The sequence below is a fragment of the Phasianus colchicus genome, chromosome 2 (genome assembly GCF_987193195.1).
Source record: "Phasianus colchicus chromosome 2, bPhaCol1.hap1.1, whole genome shotgun sequence".
NCBI classification, from domain to species: domain Eukaryota; kingdom Metazoa; phylum Chordata; class Aves; order Galliformes; family Phasianidae; genus Phasianus; species Phasianus colchicus.
This window is the reverse complement of record NC_143437.1, coordinates 26,415,911-26,437,616: the sequence shown is the minus strand read 5'-3', so window position 1 is coordinate 26,437,616 and position 21,706 is coordinate 26,415,911. Positions and strand designations below refer to the sequence as shown.

Sequence of the window (21,706 nt, the reverse complement as noted above, 5' to 3'; positions counted from 1 at the left end):
TTTTGTAATTTGATTCCAGATCTCCTGCAGGACACTCTAATGCTTTTAAAATGCAGACAGGAACCAATGCAACATAAGCAACAGTAATATTTGCCATTTACTTCTGCTTGATTTGGCAGATTTGACAGCCAGAGAGCTTCTCAGATCTCTATTTTGTATAGTACGACTAAGACTAGACTTCCTCACCATAGCATTCACTGGTTTTCACTGTTAAATTTTACAGTTCCTTTATCTCACTTTTTCAAACCACGAGCTTTTAAAGCCTACTTAGACACACAAGTGCACTAATTTGTGCCTTTAAGATCTATCCTCCAACAAGTAGAGAGCGTGACTATCTCAGACAGTAGGAGAAGCTGTTCCAAAACTCATGAGGCCTTCAGTATTTAAGGAGATCAGATTTTATGGGAATACAAGGAAATTATTACACACCTACCTTATTACTTCATTTGCAAAGATCCCTAATGACAGCATACAGTAAGGCTGCATGAGACATGGCAGACTTTGCAGCAGCATCACAGATTTGACTTTCTTTGGGGACAGACCACAGTCTAGAGATAAGTTTCATAAAGAAATTAAAAATGAAAATAATAACATTTTAAATAAATATGCATATATCACTTGCTCTTTATCTACTGCAATACACATAAGAAGTATCTAAATAATCAAGAGCACTTCACATTCCTCTCTGCACAATATATACAAAGAAATTTACAGATACTTTTGTCAGCTGCAGGACACGATTCACAAGATATGCCCCAATACTCTTTGGCAGCATAAGCATAACTCCATTTTTCTAATGCTTCCAGTTAGTCTGTATGCAGCTTCTTCCTTAGATAAGAAGGTAACTCTTGCTCCTGCAGAAGTTCAGCCTGAGGAACAGGGAGCAAAATCTTATGCGTCACAAACCGACAGGCCTTTAGGACTGAAAACATCCAGCGTTAGGCAAGCTGCTCCCCTCTAACTTTATCTGTAAGTGCAGGCATTTTGAAAGCGCCTATCTGCCCTGACATGTCCTTCAAAAGAGAGCAGTATCTTACTGCTCCAAAAGCCAATGACGGAGGCCTCTGCCCCTTCGAGATAGCTATCGTTCCCTTCCTGCACCAAAGCCCATGTGAATTGGTGATCGTGGCCCTCAGAACCAGACTGCACAGCGTCCCAGATGCAGGCATGTATGCAGACATGCGAGTGACACAGGGTGTTTGCCAGCTCTGAATGCTGATTGCTGCGTACAGCTACATGCTTGTTTACTTGACTGTGATCCATATTTAGACATGTGTACAAGTGCACAACCCTGAGTGTTTACGCAAATAAAACTCCTGCTGAACATGGTGGATTTGCCCGCCTAAAAGCTCCACAGCGATCACTTGCAACTATTTAAATCATCAAAGAAAAATAAAGGCAAAAAAACATAGAAGATAAGAGGGAGAGCCTCTCAGACACTCCTGCTAAATTTTGATCAAAGAGCATTTATAGTGATTTTTACTGAAATCCTTTAAAATGGTTGAGACTGTTTACACAGTAGAGACAAACCCTCTTAAGAAGAAACAGACTGCCAGGTACTAAAGCGTATCCTCACCAGCTTCTCTAGAGGGGAAATCTCTCTTCATGACTGTGGCCCACATTCTGCATTTGGCTAAGTTACATTCAGCCCAGCATCTTTTATAATTCTTAGGCTTCTTCCTTAATCTTAGAACCAACTCAGTATTGGTCTACTTCTACAAGACAATTTCTATTTGTATGGCCAGGACCCCAAAACCATCAGTGAGAGCCCACCTTTGTAGTGGCACATAAAGAGGCTTCTTGACCATTTGCAAGAAAAATGCTCAGATAAACCTGGTTTATTGGACATCCAAGTGTCAAAAATGTAGTATATTTATATAATCCTCCCAGAAATAGTCTTTCAGAAACTTACAAAATAGTCTACTGGATGTCAGTAGTATTGCTATTATATTACTCTGGGAATTTTCCAACTGCCATATCAGTTAGATTACAATACTGAAGTTCTGATGTTAAGAGTACAAAGTAATAAACCACTCACAACCAATTAGAAAATGACCTCATAACATGGATTAACTGATAAAAGTATATTTTAAAATAAAATTAACCAAATTAATAAACAGTGTTGCAAGAAGTCACATGTAGGCAGCATGAACTTTTCTATGTCAAAGTTACTATGCTAAAGAACAGGATTAACAGCTTGAAAGCTACACTTAGAAGGAGACTGCTGAAGATGTCATGTTAGATGACCACCTTTTTGAAAATGGGTTACTGACACAGCTCTTTAAAAAAAAAAAGAGTATTACTAGTATAAATGCAGAAATACATAATACAAATTGCTTTGAAATCCGCATCCAAAATGTATATAGGAATAATCCAGGCTGATAAGCAGCAAACATTAAAATGTGCATTACTTTATTAACAGCAGAAACAACATATGCACAAGCATTAAAAAAAAAAGTAAAATAATGGCAGAATGAGAAAAGTCCTTTTTTAAATTTTGCTTTCTTTGTCTTAAAATTAACGCTCAATACCCAGAGCACGGACACAAAGCAAACACAAGGACCCCTAACTGAGTATGGACTAACAGTGGTGAGAATTCCATTGTGCTGAGAATGTGCTCGTTCACTGATATGCTGTCATCATCTCCCCCTTCTTAATTAACACCTATATTTGCTACAAAAACCAGTCACAGGGGCACCTTCAATATAGGTGCGGCACCTATTTTGAAGGTGCAGTCAATCTGAAGTATTGCTGGTGCTTCTCTCATCCCAGGGTCGAGGCAGGCAGCTTCACTGCACCCCGACATGGCACATCACCACACAGTCCCAGCTCCCACAGCCAGGCATCTCCACCAGCATCACAGCTCCTAAGGCAGAGACCACTCATCCGCATGTTTACAGGGTCAGCCTTTTAAAAGTCAACTGTCTGACAGGGCAGTGACCAGATCGAGTCACAGTTATACAAGAAGCAAGGAAATATTATGCAAGACCACAGGAAGTCAGAGGAGACAGTATTCTGGGCAGGCCTGGCAAGGAGTCTGTGTGAACTCCAGCTAACAAGCAGAGCTCGGTCATTGGCGCCAAATTCAGCAGAGAACATTCCCAGTCCTGCAAAGGATAACACTCCCCATGTTTTTGCCAGTGGGCTGCCGTCCAGGACGCCATGTACCTGATGAGATGCAGATAAACCCAGGTCTTATTTTTCGCCAAGTCTTCATTTATTTTTAAAATTTGGAGCGTATTTCTGTCCGACATTTGTTAGAAGTGGCAAATGGTTTGTTTTCATGGCTTTGCTAATAATCCACTTGCTCTTATGCTCCCTATAATTTCATCTACAATAAGCAACCTACAAAGAAAATGTGTGGCCAGTTTCACTTTTTCCATGCATTTTGCCTATCTCCACCTGAACGCACCCTGTGAATAGGATGTATGAGGGTCCTGGATTCGTCTTCCCTTGGCATTTTGGAATGACCACAGCAAGTGGACTTGACGCAAACAAAATGACACCCACCTCTCATACAATGCACTACTTCAATCTGCTTCCATGCAGAAAGCAATTGTTGCGGTGTTTTTTCATTTGTTTGTTGTTTGTTTAATTTTTGAGAACTACCTCATCCAGGTTTTACTTGACAAAGATGTCAATCCAAGTGCAGTGAACTTGGTCTCCAAAACGGCTGGAAAAACTAGCCTCAATCTGGCAAATATTCATCATCTAGCAATACATGAGTCTGGAGAAATTTCATGATTCGTTCTCGGACCTACCTTCAAAACATCAATGATTTGATGTGGAAATCCGTTTTGAGATTTACATACATACTTCCAAATAAGCAGTGCAGCATGCAAAATATTACACAACACAAAACAATTACCAATTGTGATGAGTGTAGACAAAGCATTCTCAAGAGAATCTGTTTTATGTTTGTAATCAGCCTCCTAAAAAACAATAGGGCTCTCCTTCCAGCAAATACATAGTACAAACAAAACCCAAACAGTACACCGCTGCCTTGATGGGGGAAAAGATTCTGAGAAGTAGAATAGATCTTCAGCAGATATGAATTGCCATCAGCAATGAACTGATTTGAAAAGTTTTCCTCATTACCATCCCTTATGGGAACGACAAACATACGTAATTCTTAACATGAGATTCCCATCTTCTTCATGCTTCAGGCATGAAAAGGTTCCCATATCGTAGCACTTTTGCAAAAATAATTAAATGAGCACTACAGCAACACAGGAAAGTGAAAATGTTACCGGTGACAATGCTTCATTGTTATTTTAGTATAACAATGTCCAAAATTAATCATGAACCTTACAGCAAATACCAAATGCATACACGGTTGAACCTCTCCAACCAAAACAGATCTTTCTACAGCCAGAAGCAAAGCTATCACTGCTCAGAAGTTTTTCTCCAGTTGAAGACAGCAATTCCTTTCCAGAACAAAAAACTCCAGAAGTACTGTTCAGGTCTTGATTCAAACTCACACTGAAGGTTTTTATCTGGCCAGCGTACAATATTCTACACTCTCAAGTGTTAATACTAAAACATTCTCTCATTTGTCCAAAACTGGTGAGGCTTAAGCACACTGAAATACTCAGAAATGCTGAGGAAAAGTATCTTATAGGCATCTATTTCAAGAAAGTTATTTCATGAATTTTGAAATGCCACTGGAATTAAACTAGTAAATCATTCTACAAAGGCAACAAGTTGTTCTGTGAACTAAGGTGCGAGCATAATCTTGCCTCTCACATTTCTGCAAACTCTTGATGTACTCTGGTATCTGTACCATAGTTTGCTGCAAGCATGAAGCTGACTGGAGTTACTGCCACTGGGGATGGAGAAAGGAAGACCTAGGCAGCTACAGGATGGTGAACTACAGTCTCACCTCTATGCCAGAGATAACCATAGAGCAGATCCTCCTGGAAGATATGTTAAAGTGAGACAAGGAGGTAATACAAGACAGTCAGCACAGTTTCACCATGGGCAGATTGTGCCTAACCAATTCGGTGGCTTTCTATGAAGGAATGACAGACCAATGAAGTGTAATTGATGTCATCTACCTGAACTTCCGCAAGGCTTCTGACACTGTCCCACACCACATCCTCATCTCAAAATTAGAAATATATGGATTTGAAGGTTGGTCTATACAGTCTATTTGGCACTGGAACAGGTTGCCCGGAGAAGCTAGGGATGCTCCATGTCTGGAGGCCAGGTTGGGCAGCCTGATCTAGCAGGTTGCAACTCTGCCCAAGGCATGGGGTTTGTTACTGATCATCTTTAAGGTCCATTCCAATTCAAGCCATTCTACGATTCTAATCACTACCTGATTTCTACTCCAATTAAATTCTACATTGAAATTTCTTTTGATGACTGCATTTCCAAGTAATTTAAAGGTAACAAGCACCAATCCAAAAATCATACTCTGAACTTTATGTATCCAATTCACATTCATCAACAGCAAGCCAAAATATACCTACTACTGCAAGAAACAAAGCATTTACTGCCTTTGGGGTAGAAAGGAAGATGTTTCAGCTCTCAACAGGCAGTGTAGAACCCAAAGCAATAGCATGAAACTGCGTCAGGGGAGAGTCAGTTTGGGGATTAGGAAAAAGTTCTTCATCAGAGAGTGGCCGAGCACTGGAACAGGCCCTGGGTCACAGCCCCAAGCTTCTAGAGCTTAAGAAGCATTTGGACAGTGCTCCCAGAGATTTGAATTTTGGGTGGTTCTGCATAAAGCCAGGAGTTGGACTTGGCAATCTTTGTGGGTTCCTTCAAACACAGGACATTCTAGGATATCTCTAGCTGTGGATCTCTTTATTTTCCCTGTGGTATGGTAGTTTCATATTCCAGAGATTCCCTGTAAGCCCTCTAACAATTCCTGGTATGTGAGCAAACTAAATACTTTCAACACAACGTATTAAAATAGATTTGCACATTAAATGTTTCCTTCTATAACTTTGAAAATCAGAAGTTACTTTCCACACAAATAACTACGTAAGAACTGATTAGTTCACTTTTATACTTTCTTGAGTGTTTAACCACGTTATTTACTTAATTCACCACTTCACTGAGGTAAAAGCCAAGTGGAGTGATCATGAAGAGGGATAAAGGTTCACACTCTATACACAGTTTATCTCATTTCCTTCATAGTTTCACAAAGTAGTATGCAGAGATCTCAGACAAGAACTGAACTCTGTTTTGCAAGAAGTTCTACGTACATAGGTTGCTCCAGAAGTAACACCTTCTGTTTATTTCCATGGAAACTACAACAGATACAAAGAACACTATAATTTGATAGAGCAAATTCTCAGCTAAAAAACACTGTTTTTCAGCACACTCACCACTATTAGCTGTGCATTTTTGCTAGTGATGAACAAGAGCCTGCATGCCATGCTGGTAAAAATCTGCACAGCCATCCAAAACGTGGCTTGTCTTTCATGTTGCTGTCACCATACACTAACCACTGCCTCACTTCCACAGTCACTGTTTGGTTTCCATAAGTGTCCAGCAAGCGTCAATAATGTCAGTGGATACAGTTTTTTCCTTGTGGAGTAATTCAGTGACACAGCTTTGCTTAATATGCACTTCCATGTCAAATGGCATTTTGTCAGACTGCCTCTCTGCTGCCATCTGTCACACGGCAACAAAACATAGTGAAATATTGGTGGGAAGGTTCAACCTCTACTGCCATACCACCAATATCCACCTCTGATGTCATGAGCCAACATTATAAAACTGGAGGCACTACTTTCAGAACAGCCCTTATAGACTATCAGAAAGAAAGCAGCACACATCCCAGTACAGAAATGACTCGGTAGGTTCACTCCATGGTTGTAACTTATTCAAAACGCAATGCAACATGAAATCATTTTATGCTTGCACTGTATTCATTACACTGACTCCCTCCAAAGGAACGCTTTATGATGACTTCATGTTGGCATGATTTGCTCTGAAAGTTTTTAACAAGTCAGGCTCCAGGCACTCTTATCATTCAGCTTTGTCTTTAGCTGGAGCTCTGTTCCACATCAGCCATCGCTACTCCTGAAATCTGTACTGCCACCTGCAATGTAGACTTTGCTCCCTGCAGTATTCTGCTCATTGTATTTCCCAGATTTGAAGAGAAGCCACTACTCACACAATCAGCACCATCTGTCATCCTTAAAAAAATAAATAAATAAAACCCAGAAAGTAAAACTACCAGTCACTGCAGTTCATGACTTCATTTTTGAGAAGCTGGCATTGTGTTATGCTCTGTTTATGGTGTTTAGTTTTGTGGGGAGGGGGTGGAAGTTTTTCTAAGCCTTGGCAGGCAAAAAGACAGGAGTGGTGCTGTACAGATAACGCGGCTTCTTGCTTTATCTTTTTTGAGGCCTGCGTATACACCATGCACTGCTGCCAATAAAAGCCTGTACAAAATGTTATGCTTTTCTCGCTCTCTTCCTCAGCCTCAAGAAAGAGCCTGCTCCCTTCCCCAGGCCTGCTTGCCATGCACAGGCAGGAGACATTATCCTTAGTGAAGACCATGGGCCCACACAGAAGGAGCTTGCTCGTGCTTACCTATTAAAAGCACTCCAGGCTGACTCTGTAATTCAGCACTACTTTCCTCCATTGCAGCTCTCAGATCAGAGAAATGGAGACCAAACAGTCGCTGTTTGAAGTGCTGCCAAGCCCCCCAGTCTGTGAGGAGCTCTGGTTTCTGTGCAATGATTGGATCTTTCTTTTTGTCCTTGTCATGCTGTTGGGTTGCTCACATCGAGAGGAAAGCTGAAGGAATCTAGGTGGTTATCGCCTTCCAGACATATTCAGGGCTGTACAATTCCATCTCCCACCAGCCCCCCATCTCCTGACCTGCATTCTGATCTCATATGACAGGAGGGCTCACATCAAAGGTGACGTAAATGAGGGCTTAGGTCACACGTCAGCACATGGGTGTAACCTGTATATTGAGGGATAACATGTAGAGGTGCAGTAAAGAAAGCAAACTGCCAGGAGAGTGAGAGAGAACCTAGCTCCTTCCATTTGACAACCTCCTGTTTGAGAGTTTTCAAATCAGGATTATCAGACAAGCTTCTTGCTAAACACGGCTATGGCATTGCACGGGGCCTGGAAATAGAAAGCTCTCACTTCAGTAAGTTTACAGCCTAAATAAATAAGGGAGGAAGGAAGGATATAATACCACACCAGTTTTCCAGACTGGGGAACAAGAACTGATGACAGAAATCAGCTACCCTGGCTGAGCTACACTACCAATCCACTGGCCATTCCAGTTGGGCAGCAGGGCCTTCAGAGAGAGCGGAGAAAGACAAGAGCAGAAGCTGCAGAGGTGACATTCTCTCTCACAGCAAACTCATGCAAAAATCAGTTCTGAGTGTGGAGAAGCAGATCTAGAGATAGAAATAAAAATAAACAAAAACATTTTATTCAGCTTAGCTGTGCATTATGTTGTGCTTTGGCCCAGGTTCCCCGTTCCACAGAGGCTTTGTTCAGGCCAGTCTTGTGGTTAACAAACAAAAGCAGGGTTGAGGGGGTTGTTTTTTCTTAAGCGCAAAATAATGGGCATTTCGAAACACCAGCATTAAGTTTCCCCCAAGTTACCTACACTTGCTTCTACTCCACTTTCAGGTCAGCACATGCCTAAGTGAATAGGATAGTCCCTCCTGTGAATCAGTGGGAAGGCAAACACAGCTTTGCTGTTATGTAAAAGCCAGTAGCAGCGTTAAGGCAGTTTAAAGAAAGGATATTCTCATAAAAATGTCCCTCTGATTAGTAATGGCAGTAACACATCCTTCAAATCATGTTCAGGAGGAAAAGAAAAGTAGAACTGAAGTTATTAACTGTAACTGACAACCTTACACCTTCATCACATAAACAGCCCACCCTCAGCTGGATCAAACAACCAGAACAACGTTCCATCAATCAAACAAACGTTCCTCCAAATCAGTCATGCACAAGTGCAGTAGTAAGCTGCTGAAAAGAACAGAAGGAGACTACGAGTTTTCTTTAAAAATATAACGCACTTTGTTAAGACCAGACACAGTCTTCTTGAACAGACAAGGTAGGAAAGCAAAGGAGGAACTGGCTTCCTTCTCTGCAACTGAAATTCTCTTATCTTGCTGGCAAAAGTTGGCTAACTCCACGACAATGGGAAAAGAGTAATGCCAGTCAGCATGAGGAGACAGCAGAAGTAGTAAATTCCAAACCTAGGGTCCCTTGTGAGATTTCCTTCATGACAGAGATTCTCTTTAAGAAGGGATGGGAAAAATCACAGCCAGCTAGAGCTAGCAGTGCTCCCTTCTTGGATGGCTCCCAATAGAGCCATTCAATGTGAGAATTTCTTCTCACATTTGTGTATATAGTCGTGGTCCAAATGCCGTTAAAAAAAACATCTTCGTTCTCAGCAAAATTCATACCGGCTTCAAAGTCAGCGCTCTCCATAATTATGCAAGCCTGATAATACTTTCATTAACATCACCCAACAAGTACCTTATTTTATCACAGTGGCGTATGAAAAACTAAGCAGGATCAACAGCGCATTGTATCAGAAGACATTCTGGTATTTGCAAGAAGTTTTAGATACGCGGTCCATGACAGTTCGGTACATTCATAGCAACATTCCACATTTAAATATGTAAAAATTCAGACAGGATTTTTTTCCTAGTGTTTGCTAACACCACACAGACCTTTGAAGTATTGTGACAACAAGTAGCCAGTAGCACCAAGAATTTACTCACAGAGAGGGTAATACAATGGTGAATAGACAGGGCTAAAGGACCAACAACAGCCGCTACAATGTCCGAAAAACAATGGCTGAATGGGTCTGCTTTGTAGTTTATCATACAAATGCAAGTGCGAAGACAACAGCAATACCAAGAGTTTAAGTATGGCATTAAAGACTTTAGATATGCTAATGATCGAAACAAAATACAAGGAATGTTCTTTAAGTACATTTCCACCACCTTTAAAAAAAGTCCTTCATAACCACGCGACTTCGTGCTCTGTTCAGCTCATTATCTAACCAGTATTTGCATCTTACAAACCCGTTTTAAAGGAAAAACACCATATAGTAAATTTTGAACTTTGAGATGACTTGCATCAAATTTTTCAGTTCCTGATGGATTTTTTTTTCTAGTACTATTTGAGAAATGAATAAGGCCTCTGGCACTACAAATTGCCAACAAACCTTCCCTTTCAAGAAAGTAAGATTTCGTGCAACAAATTTTGGCCATTGCACTGGGTTCTTAAAAGGCAGCAATTCAGCAAATCACCTTCTGTATATAAAGACAGTACACATTAAGGGACTCGGAACCTGACTGCCCACAGAAAACATGTGCAAGAGCAGAGGGTGGACGTCACCTACTAGGATCAGTGCATTTCAAGATACTACGCATCTGTTACTGAAAGCAACAGCTCTCGTGGGAAAGACAAACATTTCTATCTCTCACCATACGTAGGCAGGTTTTCAAGAGCATGACTCTAAAACTATCAGTCCTTTGAGAACAACCGAGTTAGAAACTCAGCAACATGGTTGTGTGTTTTTTTTTTTTTTTTCCCATCGCTTCCATATTTTGACTTTACCATTTGTAACATCATGAACTGCTGATGTAGGCTGGAGTGTGGGGGTGTACCTTTACTGCTCTGATTTCCACCATACTACCGTTTTTAAAAAGCTGTTCCCATAACAAAAGCTAGAGAAGGCATTTGTCATCTACAAGTCACTCTTCTTGCTTAAACCAAAGACAGCTGAATATTTTCATTGCACCCAGTAGCTTGTTTGAGCAATTGCCAGTTTTGATGGACTGGACCTGTTCTGAATTCAAAGCCTCAAGTGACAAAGGCTCCAGTAGCCTAGAAGGGACATTTTAGTATTTTGGTATAGCAGACAGACTTAAAAAGAGTCTTCCTGAAAGGAAGACAGGAACTTGATTCAGGTCAAGCCACCAAAACAAATTAATGCATGTCTACCATGGCTTTCTTCATGAAAGAAAAAAAATATATATCTTAAAATCAAAGGAATCAAGTCTAATACCAGAAAAATATCTTTTATTATAAAGAGGTTGAACAATACCTAATTTTCATTCAGACTAAATTAAAATAGTCCAGTTTTAGATGACCAACATAGCGCAACACAGGAATTCAGACACATCATTAAGGTGAAGTGAAAGGTAAAATGTTTCAGCATTTTAGAAATGTTTTAACAATTTCTCAATCCCATCTCTTTATTTTAGTCTAATATGAGCTCTCGCTTCCTCCTTGGATAGTCATTTTCCAAGAAAATATTTTACAGCAAGCTTGAGTCTTAAAGTGCACAGCTCCATCGAGTATATCTACAGCTTTTCTAGTTTTGAGTAACCCATTTTTAGAAACTTGCATATTGTATTTTTGCCTTCATTTACCTAACACTGACTAATGCATTTTGATATACTATAATACAAGTAACAAACATTTACAGTAGATTAAGTTCATGTTTCAGCTGTTTCAAATATTTTCTAAATGATCCTGGTAATCTTATTGCACATGTACCTCCAGACTGCTTGTTATCAAGTGCTGAACGTTACACCCACATGATTCATCCATAGAGAGCTGCTCAGTTTTAAAATAGAAAAATAATAAAAAGAAAAAACAACACACACACCTCCTCATACTCTATTTTTAGCCTCTCATTAAATAATACAATTTCCCAAAACAAACAAATAAACAAAAGAAAAAAAAAATTTGTAAAATTTTGTAAACATACTTGACCATGTGGCATTGATTCACATCCACATGTAAAGGGATGCTGCACTGCTTCTTGAGCTCTCTGTCTTGTTGGAGCTGCAGAGAACGGGAAGAAAGCAACAGGGAGAAAGCAATTTTTTAAAAAGAAAAAATAAAAAAAAATTCTGAGGCAGACAGCAGAAGGTACTCTGGCACATAGTACTGTTGGCTTTTCTGTAGAAGCAGCAGTAGGGTAACCCACTGGAGCAGTTCAGTAGTAGACAAGATAAATGAGATACCAATGGGGTTCATCCTGCACCCCAAGATGGATACAAAACCAGAGCTGGATGTGTGACAGCCATGCCAGTACCATCCCCTTAAGTTGTCCCCCCTCCCCACCCCCAAACACCATGCTGTGGTCCTTCGTTCCTGGGAGAACCCTTGCCAAGATCAAAAGACATCCTAGATGGGTTATGGGCATGCTGAGTGGCAGGTCAAGAACATCTAACTCACAGGGTGTGATGGCCAACAGTGCAGCCTCCTTCAGCAAGGAAGAGCTAGAGTTACTCTAACAAAAAAGTGCAGTAGAAATTATTTTGTGAATCCAAAGTAATTTAAGGGAGGTTTCACACCAGCCCAGATCAATAAAAAATAGCATCTTCTTCCCATCATGTATTTGAAGCTGTCCTTTATCTTGCAGATCTGAAGTGCAGAAGCAAAGACTTGTGCGGAAGTCATCACTCTTAAAATTCATCTTTGTTCCACCACAACTTTAAAATAAGCACTGCTTTCATAGAGAAACAGTGGGTGACCTAATCTCCATTACTGCTAGCTGGAAAAAAAAAAAAAAAAAAAAAAAAAAGCTGAGAAGACACATTAGGTGCTGTGAGTTATCATAAGATCTTGGTGGAGCACTAACCCTTAAGCTTACTGACAATATAGTATGAAAACAAACAAATATCCCAGCTATATACCTCATAAACCGTCACAGCTGGGTTGTGTCTACTTTGCAGCCTTCGTGTATTCTGGCCAGGTTTGAAATTTGTGTGGGTCACCACTGAGATAGAGGGATGGGCCTCAAGATTTGGGGGGAGAGGCATGGACAAGATACATTTATAGATACACATTTACTTCTCCCGCAGCTTGTTTGAAACACCAATAAATTGTTGGGATCATTATGAAACAGTCAGTTTGGTTCTACTGAGATACGGTAAGTACTTGACATTTAAAATAGATGCTAATAAATGTTTATTTGCTTGAAAGCAGATAACCACACAGCATATACACAGCAGGATGAAGAAACTAGAGGGGCACGTTTCAACATATTTGTTTTAGGAATGAAAGAGAAAAACGCTAAGGATCTCTACTACCCTGTTTTGGTCCCACTTGGAAGGAGAACCAAAATAAGAAAGCCTTTCGTCCTTCTGCACAGACGTACAGAGCTTATTCATAAAGCTGCAAAAATAAGCCGGTATTAATCGCACACCCACAGGCTAACATAAAGCATTTGTAAGTTTTCTGAATTTTTTAGACAATCTTTTTGGAGGCAACACCCTAAACATTCTAATCAAAGAAAACTGCTGATTGCACATATTTGTGCACAGAGGAGGGGTCAAGACCAGGGCACTTCTTTGACTGAAGATCAGACATAAAAATTCAACTAAAGCAACTTTGCTTCTTGCCTGGCAAAACATTTGGTGAGTTTCTATAGAATAGAATATTGAATATTTGCTGTGCCATGTAATGCAATGGACAGAAGAGCAAAATGGATATTTTATCCTACTCCAAAGTCCTTGTAATAACAATTAAGAAAACTAAATTACAAGTCTAACTGCTCTAAGACCTAAATATGTGCATTTAATCAAAATATATTATGGTAGGTTTCGTTTCAGCTACATTTTCTAGAGCTAAATAAAGTCACAAAGAAAAGAACCAAAATCACAATTAGATTTGAGCTCAAGAAGTAAAAAGCATAATTAAATGAGAGTTACTTTGGAACATTACTTATTTATCAGCCAATTGGCTTACTCTGCTTTATTAAACTACTTTCCAAAGGCACAGTAAAATGCAGTTTCCTATTTTACTTACTTCAGAAAGAGGCCCCATGAAAAGTAGCCCTGTAAATCCAAGAAGGAAGTTATTTTCTCCTATATACGCAGTCAAGATTTAACACTGAGCAGATAACTATTATATTGCCTTTCAAGCAAATGGAGCACAAGACTGACAAATGAGAATTAAAAGTGCCAGCTGCACAATAACCATACTTCTGTCTAATTTAAGAGAAAGATTCTGTCTACACCGTGGCAGGTACTACGAGTAAAATTATTTAACTGATAAAATGTATATACATGGAACTATGCATATTGGTGTAATTAACAGAAGAGCATCACTTGATTTCACAATTAGCTTTAGAGAAATAAAACCACTCCATACATTCAAATTATTTTTAAATTCAACCTCTTCTATCACTGTTTATTTGCCTACTTTAATACTTTACAATTGAAACTAAAGTGCATATTTCTTTATCATTGCTCAAGTGGTGTAACAAATTTAACTTAATAAATCTCAGTAGAGTACTTAGCTCTTCACACAGTAAGTTATCTTTGTACAACACAGAAAGTTTAACTAATGCTTTTGGAAAAGGTACACTGAAATTTGACACAACGTCAGAATGTCTTTCATGTCCCTGAACCTCTACATGGAGGTTAAGGGAGCAAAACCCACCCCACCATAAGTGCTGAGCAAGTCAGAGACAGCTTCATGAGACTGAATGTGTGCCGGTCTGTGGACTCTGAAGGAACTGGATGCTGTGGTTGCCAAGCCACTCTCCATCATATCTGAAAAGTCACAGCTGAGAGGAGAAATTGACAGTGACAGAAATAAGAGAGGAGGAGGTGATCTGAGACAGCCAGCATGGCTTCACCAAGGGCAGATCATGCCTGACCAGTCTGGTGGCCTTCTATAATGGAGTAACAGCATTGGTGGACAAAGGAAGGGCAACTGGTATCATCTACCTGGACTATGACATGGTCCAGCACCACGTTCTCATCTCTAAATTAGAAATGTATGGATTTGAACATAATTCATTCTATGATTCTATGATTATTGTTCATACTAAAGCCTCTTCTTTGCAAACCAGTTTGTTTTGTTTTTTTTTTTTTCCCTAGATAACAATAATTCCATGTTCTGTTGCCACCACTGGCTGTCAAAACTGCTTCCATGATAGCAAACAGTTCTTAGAATGCAGAGTCATCAACAAAAATACTCACAAAACTCTTGCAGATGTGACAGTCAACTTCAAGAGAATGTGATTTTACACTTGCCTGCAGATAGATCAAGTTTTGTATAGCAGTTAAGTAATTTAAACTTTCTATTCCCACTACACCAAACAGCATATATATAACATACCTTACATGATCCAGAAACAAAAAGACTGAAGAGTTTTATGAGCTTTACATCATTGTAAGATACACCATAGAAAGGCAGAGAGTTCAATTTTTAGTACTCTTGATGAAACTCTTAAACCAACAGCACAATCTTCAAATTTCTATCAGCAAATTACACCAATTTGCAATATATTCCTCATGGTCCAAGTAGGGAAAACAACCAACAACAGGAGGTGAAGCATAGACTGCTAGCTTATTCTCAAGATACATGCTACACACAGAAAACCCATCCCGATGCATCAGTGCAAAGTACAAATCCTGAGGAATCCAGATATCTCTGGGAGGGCTGCACACACCAGGAAGCATTCACACTGCACACCATGCTCACAGTGAATGCCATTCAGTCCTCATTAAGCTCAAACACTTCAACTCTGTGGATGCAAGCTCCAGGAGCTGGGCAGCTGAAGCTGAGCTGTCCAAGAAGACCAGGAAGCCAAGTCAGAGTTCAGCACAACCTGTTACATGCCATTGCAGACAAAAGCAGATGTACACACCTGTAGCCTAGCGTTCCTCTTTCAGCCCTTGGGCTGCCCTCTGGTAGAAAAACATCTGTAGAAATACAGCAAGGGTGGTGAATGCAGAAATCAGAAGGACAAAAATCAGATGTCACACTCAAGACTTCTCAAAGCAGTGGCAATGTCACTGCCAATAAGGCTTTATTACTTTTCAATATAAATCTCTTCTCAGGAATTTATAATTGCCATAGCAAGTCTACAGCAATAGCCTCCAGCTCAGGTGTCTATTACTCACCACTTACCCTCCTTCCAAAGGGAACTCAAAATTGATTTGTTTTGAATTAGAACGAGAAAGGGAAATTGCTGGATCCCTCCAGCTGGGCTATAGACAGAGAATATACCAGCTGCAAACAGTTCCAGCTTCCAAAGGTATTCCACAATGCAGAACAATATAGAACACTACAATGTACAGAAGTGATGTGGATCAGAAAGCAGAGTCTGTTGGTCCCACTGCAACACAGCAGCATAAGTCCAGTCACTCCACAGTTGAATTGGCCACAGTCATTCAAGATGACCTGTGCAAGTTGAAGTGCCTGCCTTTTTGGTGCTGAGGCACAAATCCAGACGTCATGTTGTTAATATCCAATAAACAGATTACTCATCGGGAACTCAGGAGATTACATCTCCTTTTGATAACTTCAGTAAGAGAAGTTGTAGGGCAGATGTTAGCACAGAAGCAATGAGGAGTAAATTAAATGCAAGGGCTATGCATGGGGAAACGCTTAGTAATCACAAAACGTGACGTTGGGTTTTCTTTTTTTTTTTTATATACAGTTGAGTAATCTCTGCAATAGTCTGCTAAGAAATGTGTTCAAAGCTCCATCTTGAAGTAAATACAGTGAGGTTTACAAGAATATAAGGAAGAATCCATACTGGCAAGTAGATGATCTAATCCATCGTCATCACAGTGCAACAGATAAACAAGAGGCAGTATATCTGACAATCCCGACCTACCTCAAAATAGAAAGCACTGGGTGCTATAAAACTGAGACAGTACATTTCCTGAAAGCTGCAGTTTAACACCTTGGCCCATCCAAACTTTCGCATTTCCTGGCATCCAAATTCATCCACTAAAAGCAAGCAGCTACCTGAGCTCTGGAGCATGGGGCGTCAGGACCATTTCCTTATCCTTGGGAGGAACACCCAAGAGTGATTTCAGCTTGGCAGAATCACTCTCTAGAAGTAAAGGCGAGTGGAAACTGAGGCACAAGTTGTCTGTCAGAGGGCCTCAATATTTAATAAAGCCAAATGTGAAAGAGGAATAGAAAGCAACCGCTTATTTAGCCGATGATGGGAAGAATCTCATTTGTCACTCACTGGGCATAAAGAAGTTAAACAGATTTACACAACATTCCATCCTTTGGGTCAGAATACAGACTCCTCTTGAGCTTCAGGTCCAGTACACTGATTTGTTATTATGTGGGAATCCCTATTACAGAGTCCCCATGAGACACAAAGCTTTTTTCTCATACTACTAGATAAATACAAGAAGCCCCAGACAACACAGTTGCAAAGTCCAAACCAAAGTATGTGTTCTACTCAGTGGTACCAGATCAGTCCTGAGACTGGTCCCAAACTCTTCTCAAACATACACTGCTATCTGTCCAGAACAGCTCATTTAACAAACCATCCAATCCTAACAAAATAATAACGTCCCTCAAATTAAATTTATGGGAACATGATAAGTGAATAATTTAAAGTTATACCAAGATATTCTTAAAAACTGTCTCGATTAAATTGAGATTTATTTACTAACTGTCATTGTGCTGCAAAATAATTCATAAATACAGGTTTGTGGGTTTTTTTTCCCTTTTCCCTCCCCATGTTTGATTGCTTAATCAAATTGATTTTAACACTTCATCAATTTCCTATATTTGGTATTTAAGACAGCATAGATAATGAATTCTTTGTGAAGTTAAAAATAATAATCGTGTTAATCTCAACTAGTTTTAAAGGTAAGAAAAGACCACAGTATCGTCAAATGCGCGAGACAGCGCTAGTTTCAGGGGAAGCCACTGCTCTTCCTCATTGACAAAGCTCCAAATGAGAACCTGAGGATGCTCTTCAACTTAAATGGCCCATTAAAAGAATCAAAGATTATCTTCCACAGAGCATCTGTTTAACAGTAAGAGAACTGCTCTTCTAAACATACGTGCCAGAGTTGCCTGCAAATCCGGTAAACCAGATTACCACCACCACCTTTTTTTTTTCCCTGAAATCGATTTATAAGTGCCATTAGCCAGTCAAGTTAGAGTTCCCAGCTGTATATCTGGATAGAAATTGAGCGAAAAGCATAACTGTCGAACTCAGGGCAATAAATCTATTCCACCATCGTAAAAAATTAAGAAAAATACGTCTCTTGCTTCAATATGCTAGAGAGTGCGTTTTTTCCTGCAGCCTGAGGTACAGATTTGGACAGACAGAGAGACACAGGCACGGTATCTTAAATCACTCATGTGATATGCTAGCAGTTCTTTCACAAACACCAATTTACACAACAATCCCACGAGCCAGATAACAACAGTTAGCCTACTTCGGAGAGAGACAGAAAGCTGTCACTGGAATGTCACAATATTTACGGAAAATCGGGGACAGAGCAGAGATTAGCGATCAAACGCTCGGTTTCCAGTTCCATGAAGTTTCTACGTTGTACCTTAAGAGCATTTCAGCGTGCTGCACTGCAACCTCAGGTAGCACTCACCCCCTGACTATGTTTGAATGCTAAACCCGAAGAGATTAAGAGTTTCTCATGAAAAGAGGCAATGCAATGAAGGCAGGGAGCGTGCGTACTGAGAATACTCTGCTGCTTCATTCTGCTAACTCCTATAAACTTCTAAAGCACGTTTTTTAAAAGCACACCTTACCGTACTGCAATTGTTTGCTCTCTCTGACAAGTGAGGACACACAACGCACCCACGTTTCAGGCTCTGCACAGAAGTCTGAAACCCAGAACAAATCACAACGGAGATAATTTGCTAACTGTAAACCATGCGAGTTTGAGAAACGGAGACGGGCTGCATGGGAAACATATGGGATGTACGACGATCGCTCCCCTATTCCACGATCACAGAGTGACTCAATAAAAAAGCAGCCTTTCTACAAACCCAAACCAGCGTTTAGTGCATCATCAGCTGGAAGGCACTCATGACAAATAACGAGATAAAATTCTTACTTGGCAAATCACATCTTTTATGAACACAATCTATAGTCAGAACAGAAGCGCAACCTGAGCCAATAATAGAAGCAGCCTTGTGACTGCCTGTTGTAGAAAACAGAAAGATTAAACACCCTGTCTGAGGTTTCGTGGACCTTTATTCACTCGCTTAGTGCTCACCCTTGTAAACTGGAGATCGTGAGCGCTTTATTTTGGATGTTCAGCCTCGAGAATCAGCGGAAAAACGCTCTGAAGCGACTACAGAAGCGTACTAAGTCGCTGTTGCTTCTCCGTAGAATAATTCACTGGAGCAAAAGGGAAACGGCCGGCCTGCCCCAGCCCGCACTGAGCACTGCCCGCCGGGCTCGCTGCTCGCACCGCCGACCCTCTCGCAAACGCGTGGCACACGAGGAACTCCGCGGACGCACCGGGTTCTTTCTGATCGAGCGCCCAGCACGAGACGGCCGCGGGGACGTGCTGAATGAAATTTATTAGGCTAATACTATTTGCATACATTCGCATGGCGTGCCAAGTGCCTCTAGGCAAAAAGGTACGAAGCGCGTTTAGCTACAAAGATGCTTCGGTCCACTCGCATCTTGAAAGGCCACAACCGACGGCAAGCAACGCGCCTCTGCGACCGCGCTCCCAGGTGCACCTGCCCGGGAACTCCCGCAGCACGGCCACGGGCACAGCGCCTTCGCTCCGGGCGGCGGCCGGGCCGGGTCCCTTCCCGCTGCTCCCATCAAGACCGCCCGCGGGTGTCCGAACACCGCCGAGCCGCGGCCCCCGCCTCCCGCCCGGTCCTCGCGGGGTTCAGCCGCGGCCCCGAGAGGGACGGAGCGGCCCGAGCACCGCGCCCCCGGCCCCTCACCTCTTCTTCTCCTTGTCAGCTGTCATCGCGGCGGCTGTCGGCTCCTGCGCCGCCTCTCGGGCCGGGGCGGGCTCAGCACCTGCACGCGGGGGCTCCGCGGGCGGGCGGCCGGCCGGGGTCGGCGTGGCTGGCTGTGCCGGGTCGCCCCCGAGGCGGGCGTACAGTCTCAGGACACTGCCGAGGATTGTACGGCCCGCCCGGGGGAGGCAGCGGCGGCGACGCGGCGGGCGGGAGCGGCTCGGCGGCGGGCTGTGCGGCTCGGCACCGCCCGCAGAAAGTTCTCACTTTAAACCTTGGGCCGCCGCCGGCCGCGGAGGCAGGGCCGGCCCCCTCCGCCCCGGCCCCGGCCCGGCCCCGTCGTCGCCGCCGCGCCCGCCAATGGGGGCCGCCACCGCCGCGCCCGGCCTCCCCGCCCCCGGCCCCGGCACCCGCCCGACCGCGGGGCAGCTGAGCGCCCGGCCCCGGGATGCCTTGCGCACCTTCCCACCCCCTTTCTTTTTCTTTTCTTTTTTCTTTTTACAACTTCTTTTATTTCTTTCCCATAATAAAACGGCTTCAGCCCGCTATACCTCCCTGCGCGTCCCGCGGGGGGAGAAAGTGCGGCCGCACCTGCCCCGCCTCGGCTGAGAGTGGCGGGGACGGCCCCCACCTCTGCGTGGGGAAAGCGTGCGTGTTTAGAAAGCATTAAAAATAATAACAATGAAAGAAAAGAAAACGAGCAAACAACGCGCGTGGCTGACACCTGTATGAACGGAGCTGGTGGCTCGGGCAGCGCACATTACAGCTGTCCCAGCGTGCAGGAGTAGCGGCCGGCTCGGGTGGCTGCCCTGGGACCGGGCTGCCTTTCCCCGGCTTGTTTGGCACTGCTGTTTTCTACATCACGCTGCCTTCCTGTTATTCAAGCTTTAAAACTCCGCTGCTGAGATGTAACGAGGTGCAGGCTGTAGCGAGTAGTGCTACAGATCAGCTCATCCCAGCACCTGCTACAACGTGCTGTGGGGTCAGTACAAAAACCTGTAAGGGTTCACTTACTTATTTACACCAAAGCAAACAATCTTGCTGAACAAGGGGTGAAGAAGATTTTTCTTATGTTATCTTCCATCACCATACAGAGCGCAGTCTTATCCTTGTGTTTTCTAATGAGTGCCCTACATTTTTCCATCTCGATCCCAAACGTACACCTTTGCATGAAGCTGTGCCAGGTTTATCATACTTCTCAAAAATGGCAGACTGCAGGCCAAGCGAGCCCAACTAGATACTCTCCATGGTCATACAAATGGGAGCGACTTCCTGTGCCATGTCCTAGGCTGTTTTGTTTACAATGGGTCAGAGGTTTGTTCTCTTTTATACCATATGGATATTTAAAGAAATGTATTTGGGTTTGAATTTGCATATTCTGCTCTTGGCTCTGAATAGGGCTACACATGCTTACACAGCAACAGCCTAATTACGTGGTAACAGGTTTGGTTTTTGTTTTTGTTTTCTTGTTATACAACAGAGCCTAAACAAAAGAAACCCACAGGTATTTAAAACCTAAATAAACTTAGTTAAACAGAATTTGTGTATGCAGGACTAAATGTAGCCTTCTGGGAATAAAAGAACGCAACAGGATCAAAGAGCCAGGTCACTCATTTCCTAGATTAAATAGACCTCTTGGTCCTGCACTGATCTCTGCTGATGTCAATGCTCCTCACTGCATCTTAGAGCACTTCACTTGGATAAACAACTTGCCTTCAAAAAATCAGACAAGACGAGCATTTCAATTGGCTAACTCCAAACCACTCAGTAAATTTCAAATATTTCAGGTGTATCCCATCGGCCCAACTCTTGTTGGCTCTGCCTGCGTGGATATAGCACAGCTGAGCAGCAGCCTCAGCCTCTTGCTCTCTTACTAGCAAGGCCTGGAAGTGCTTTCCCCATTGCAGCATCACATTCAAGTGGCACTCCAAATCCCAGCCTGCCCTCCTCTCCACAGAGGACACTAATGGCTACAAGGCAGAGCAGAGCCCAGCACAACCAGAATCTGTCT

At 42.2% G+C, this 21,706-nt stretch overlaps 1 protein-coding gene across 1 annotated transcript in view; it reads right to left on the bottom strand.

The window, feature by feature from the left end:
* The window catches only part of EPAS1 (endothelial PAS domain protein 1), a 78,578-nt gene extending 58,623 nt beyond the window's left edge, over positions 1–19,955 (bottom strand). Inside the window, exon 1 of the mRNA XM_031594634.2 lies at positions 19,678–19,955. Within this exon, the coding sequence (XP_031450494.1) occupies positions 19,678–19,703 (26 nt within the window). The 5' untranslated portion in view covers positions 19,704–19,955. The remainder of the gene's footprint in view (positions 1–19,677) is intronic.
* Between the last annotated feature and the right edge of the window lie 1,751 nt (positions 19,956–21,706).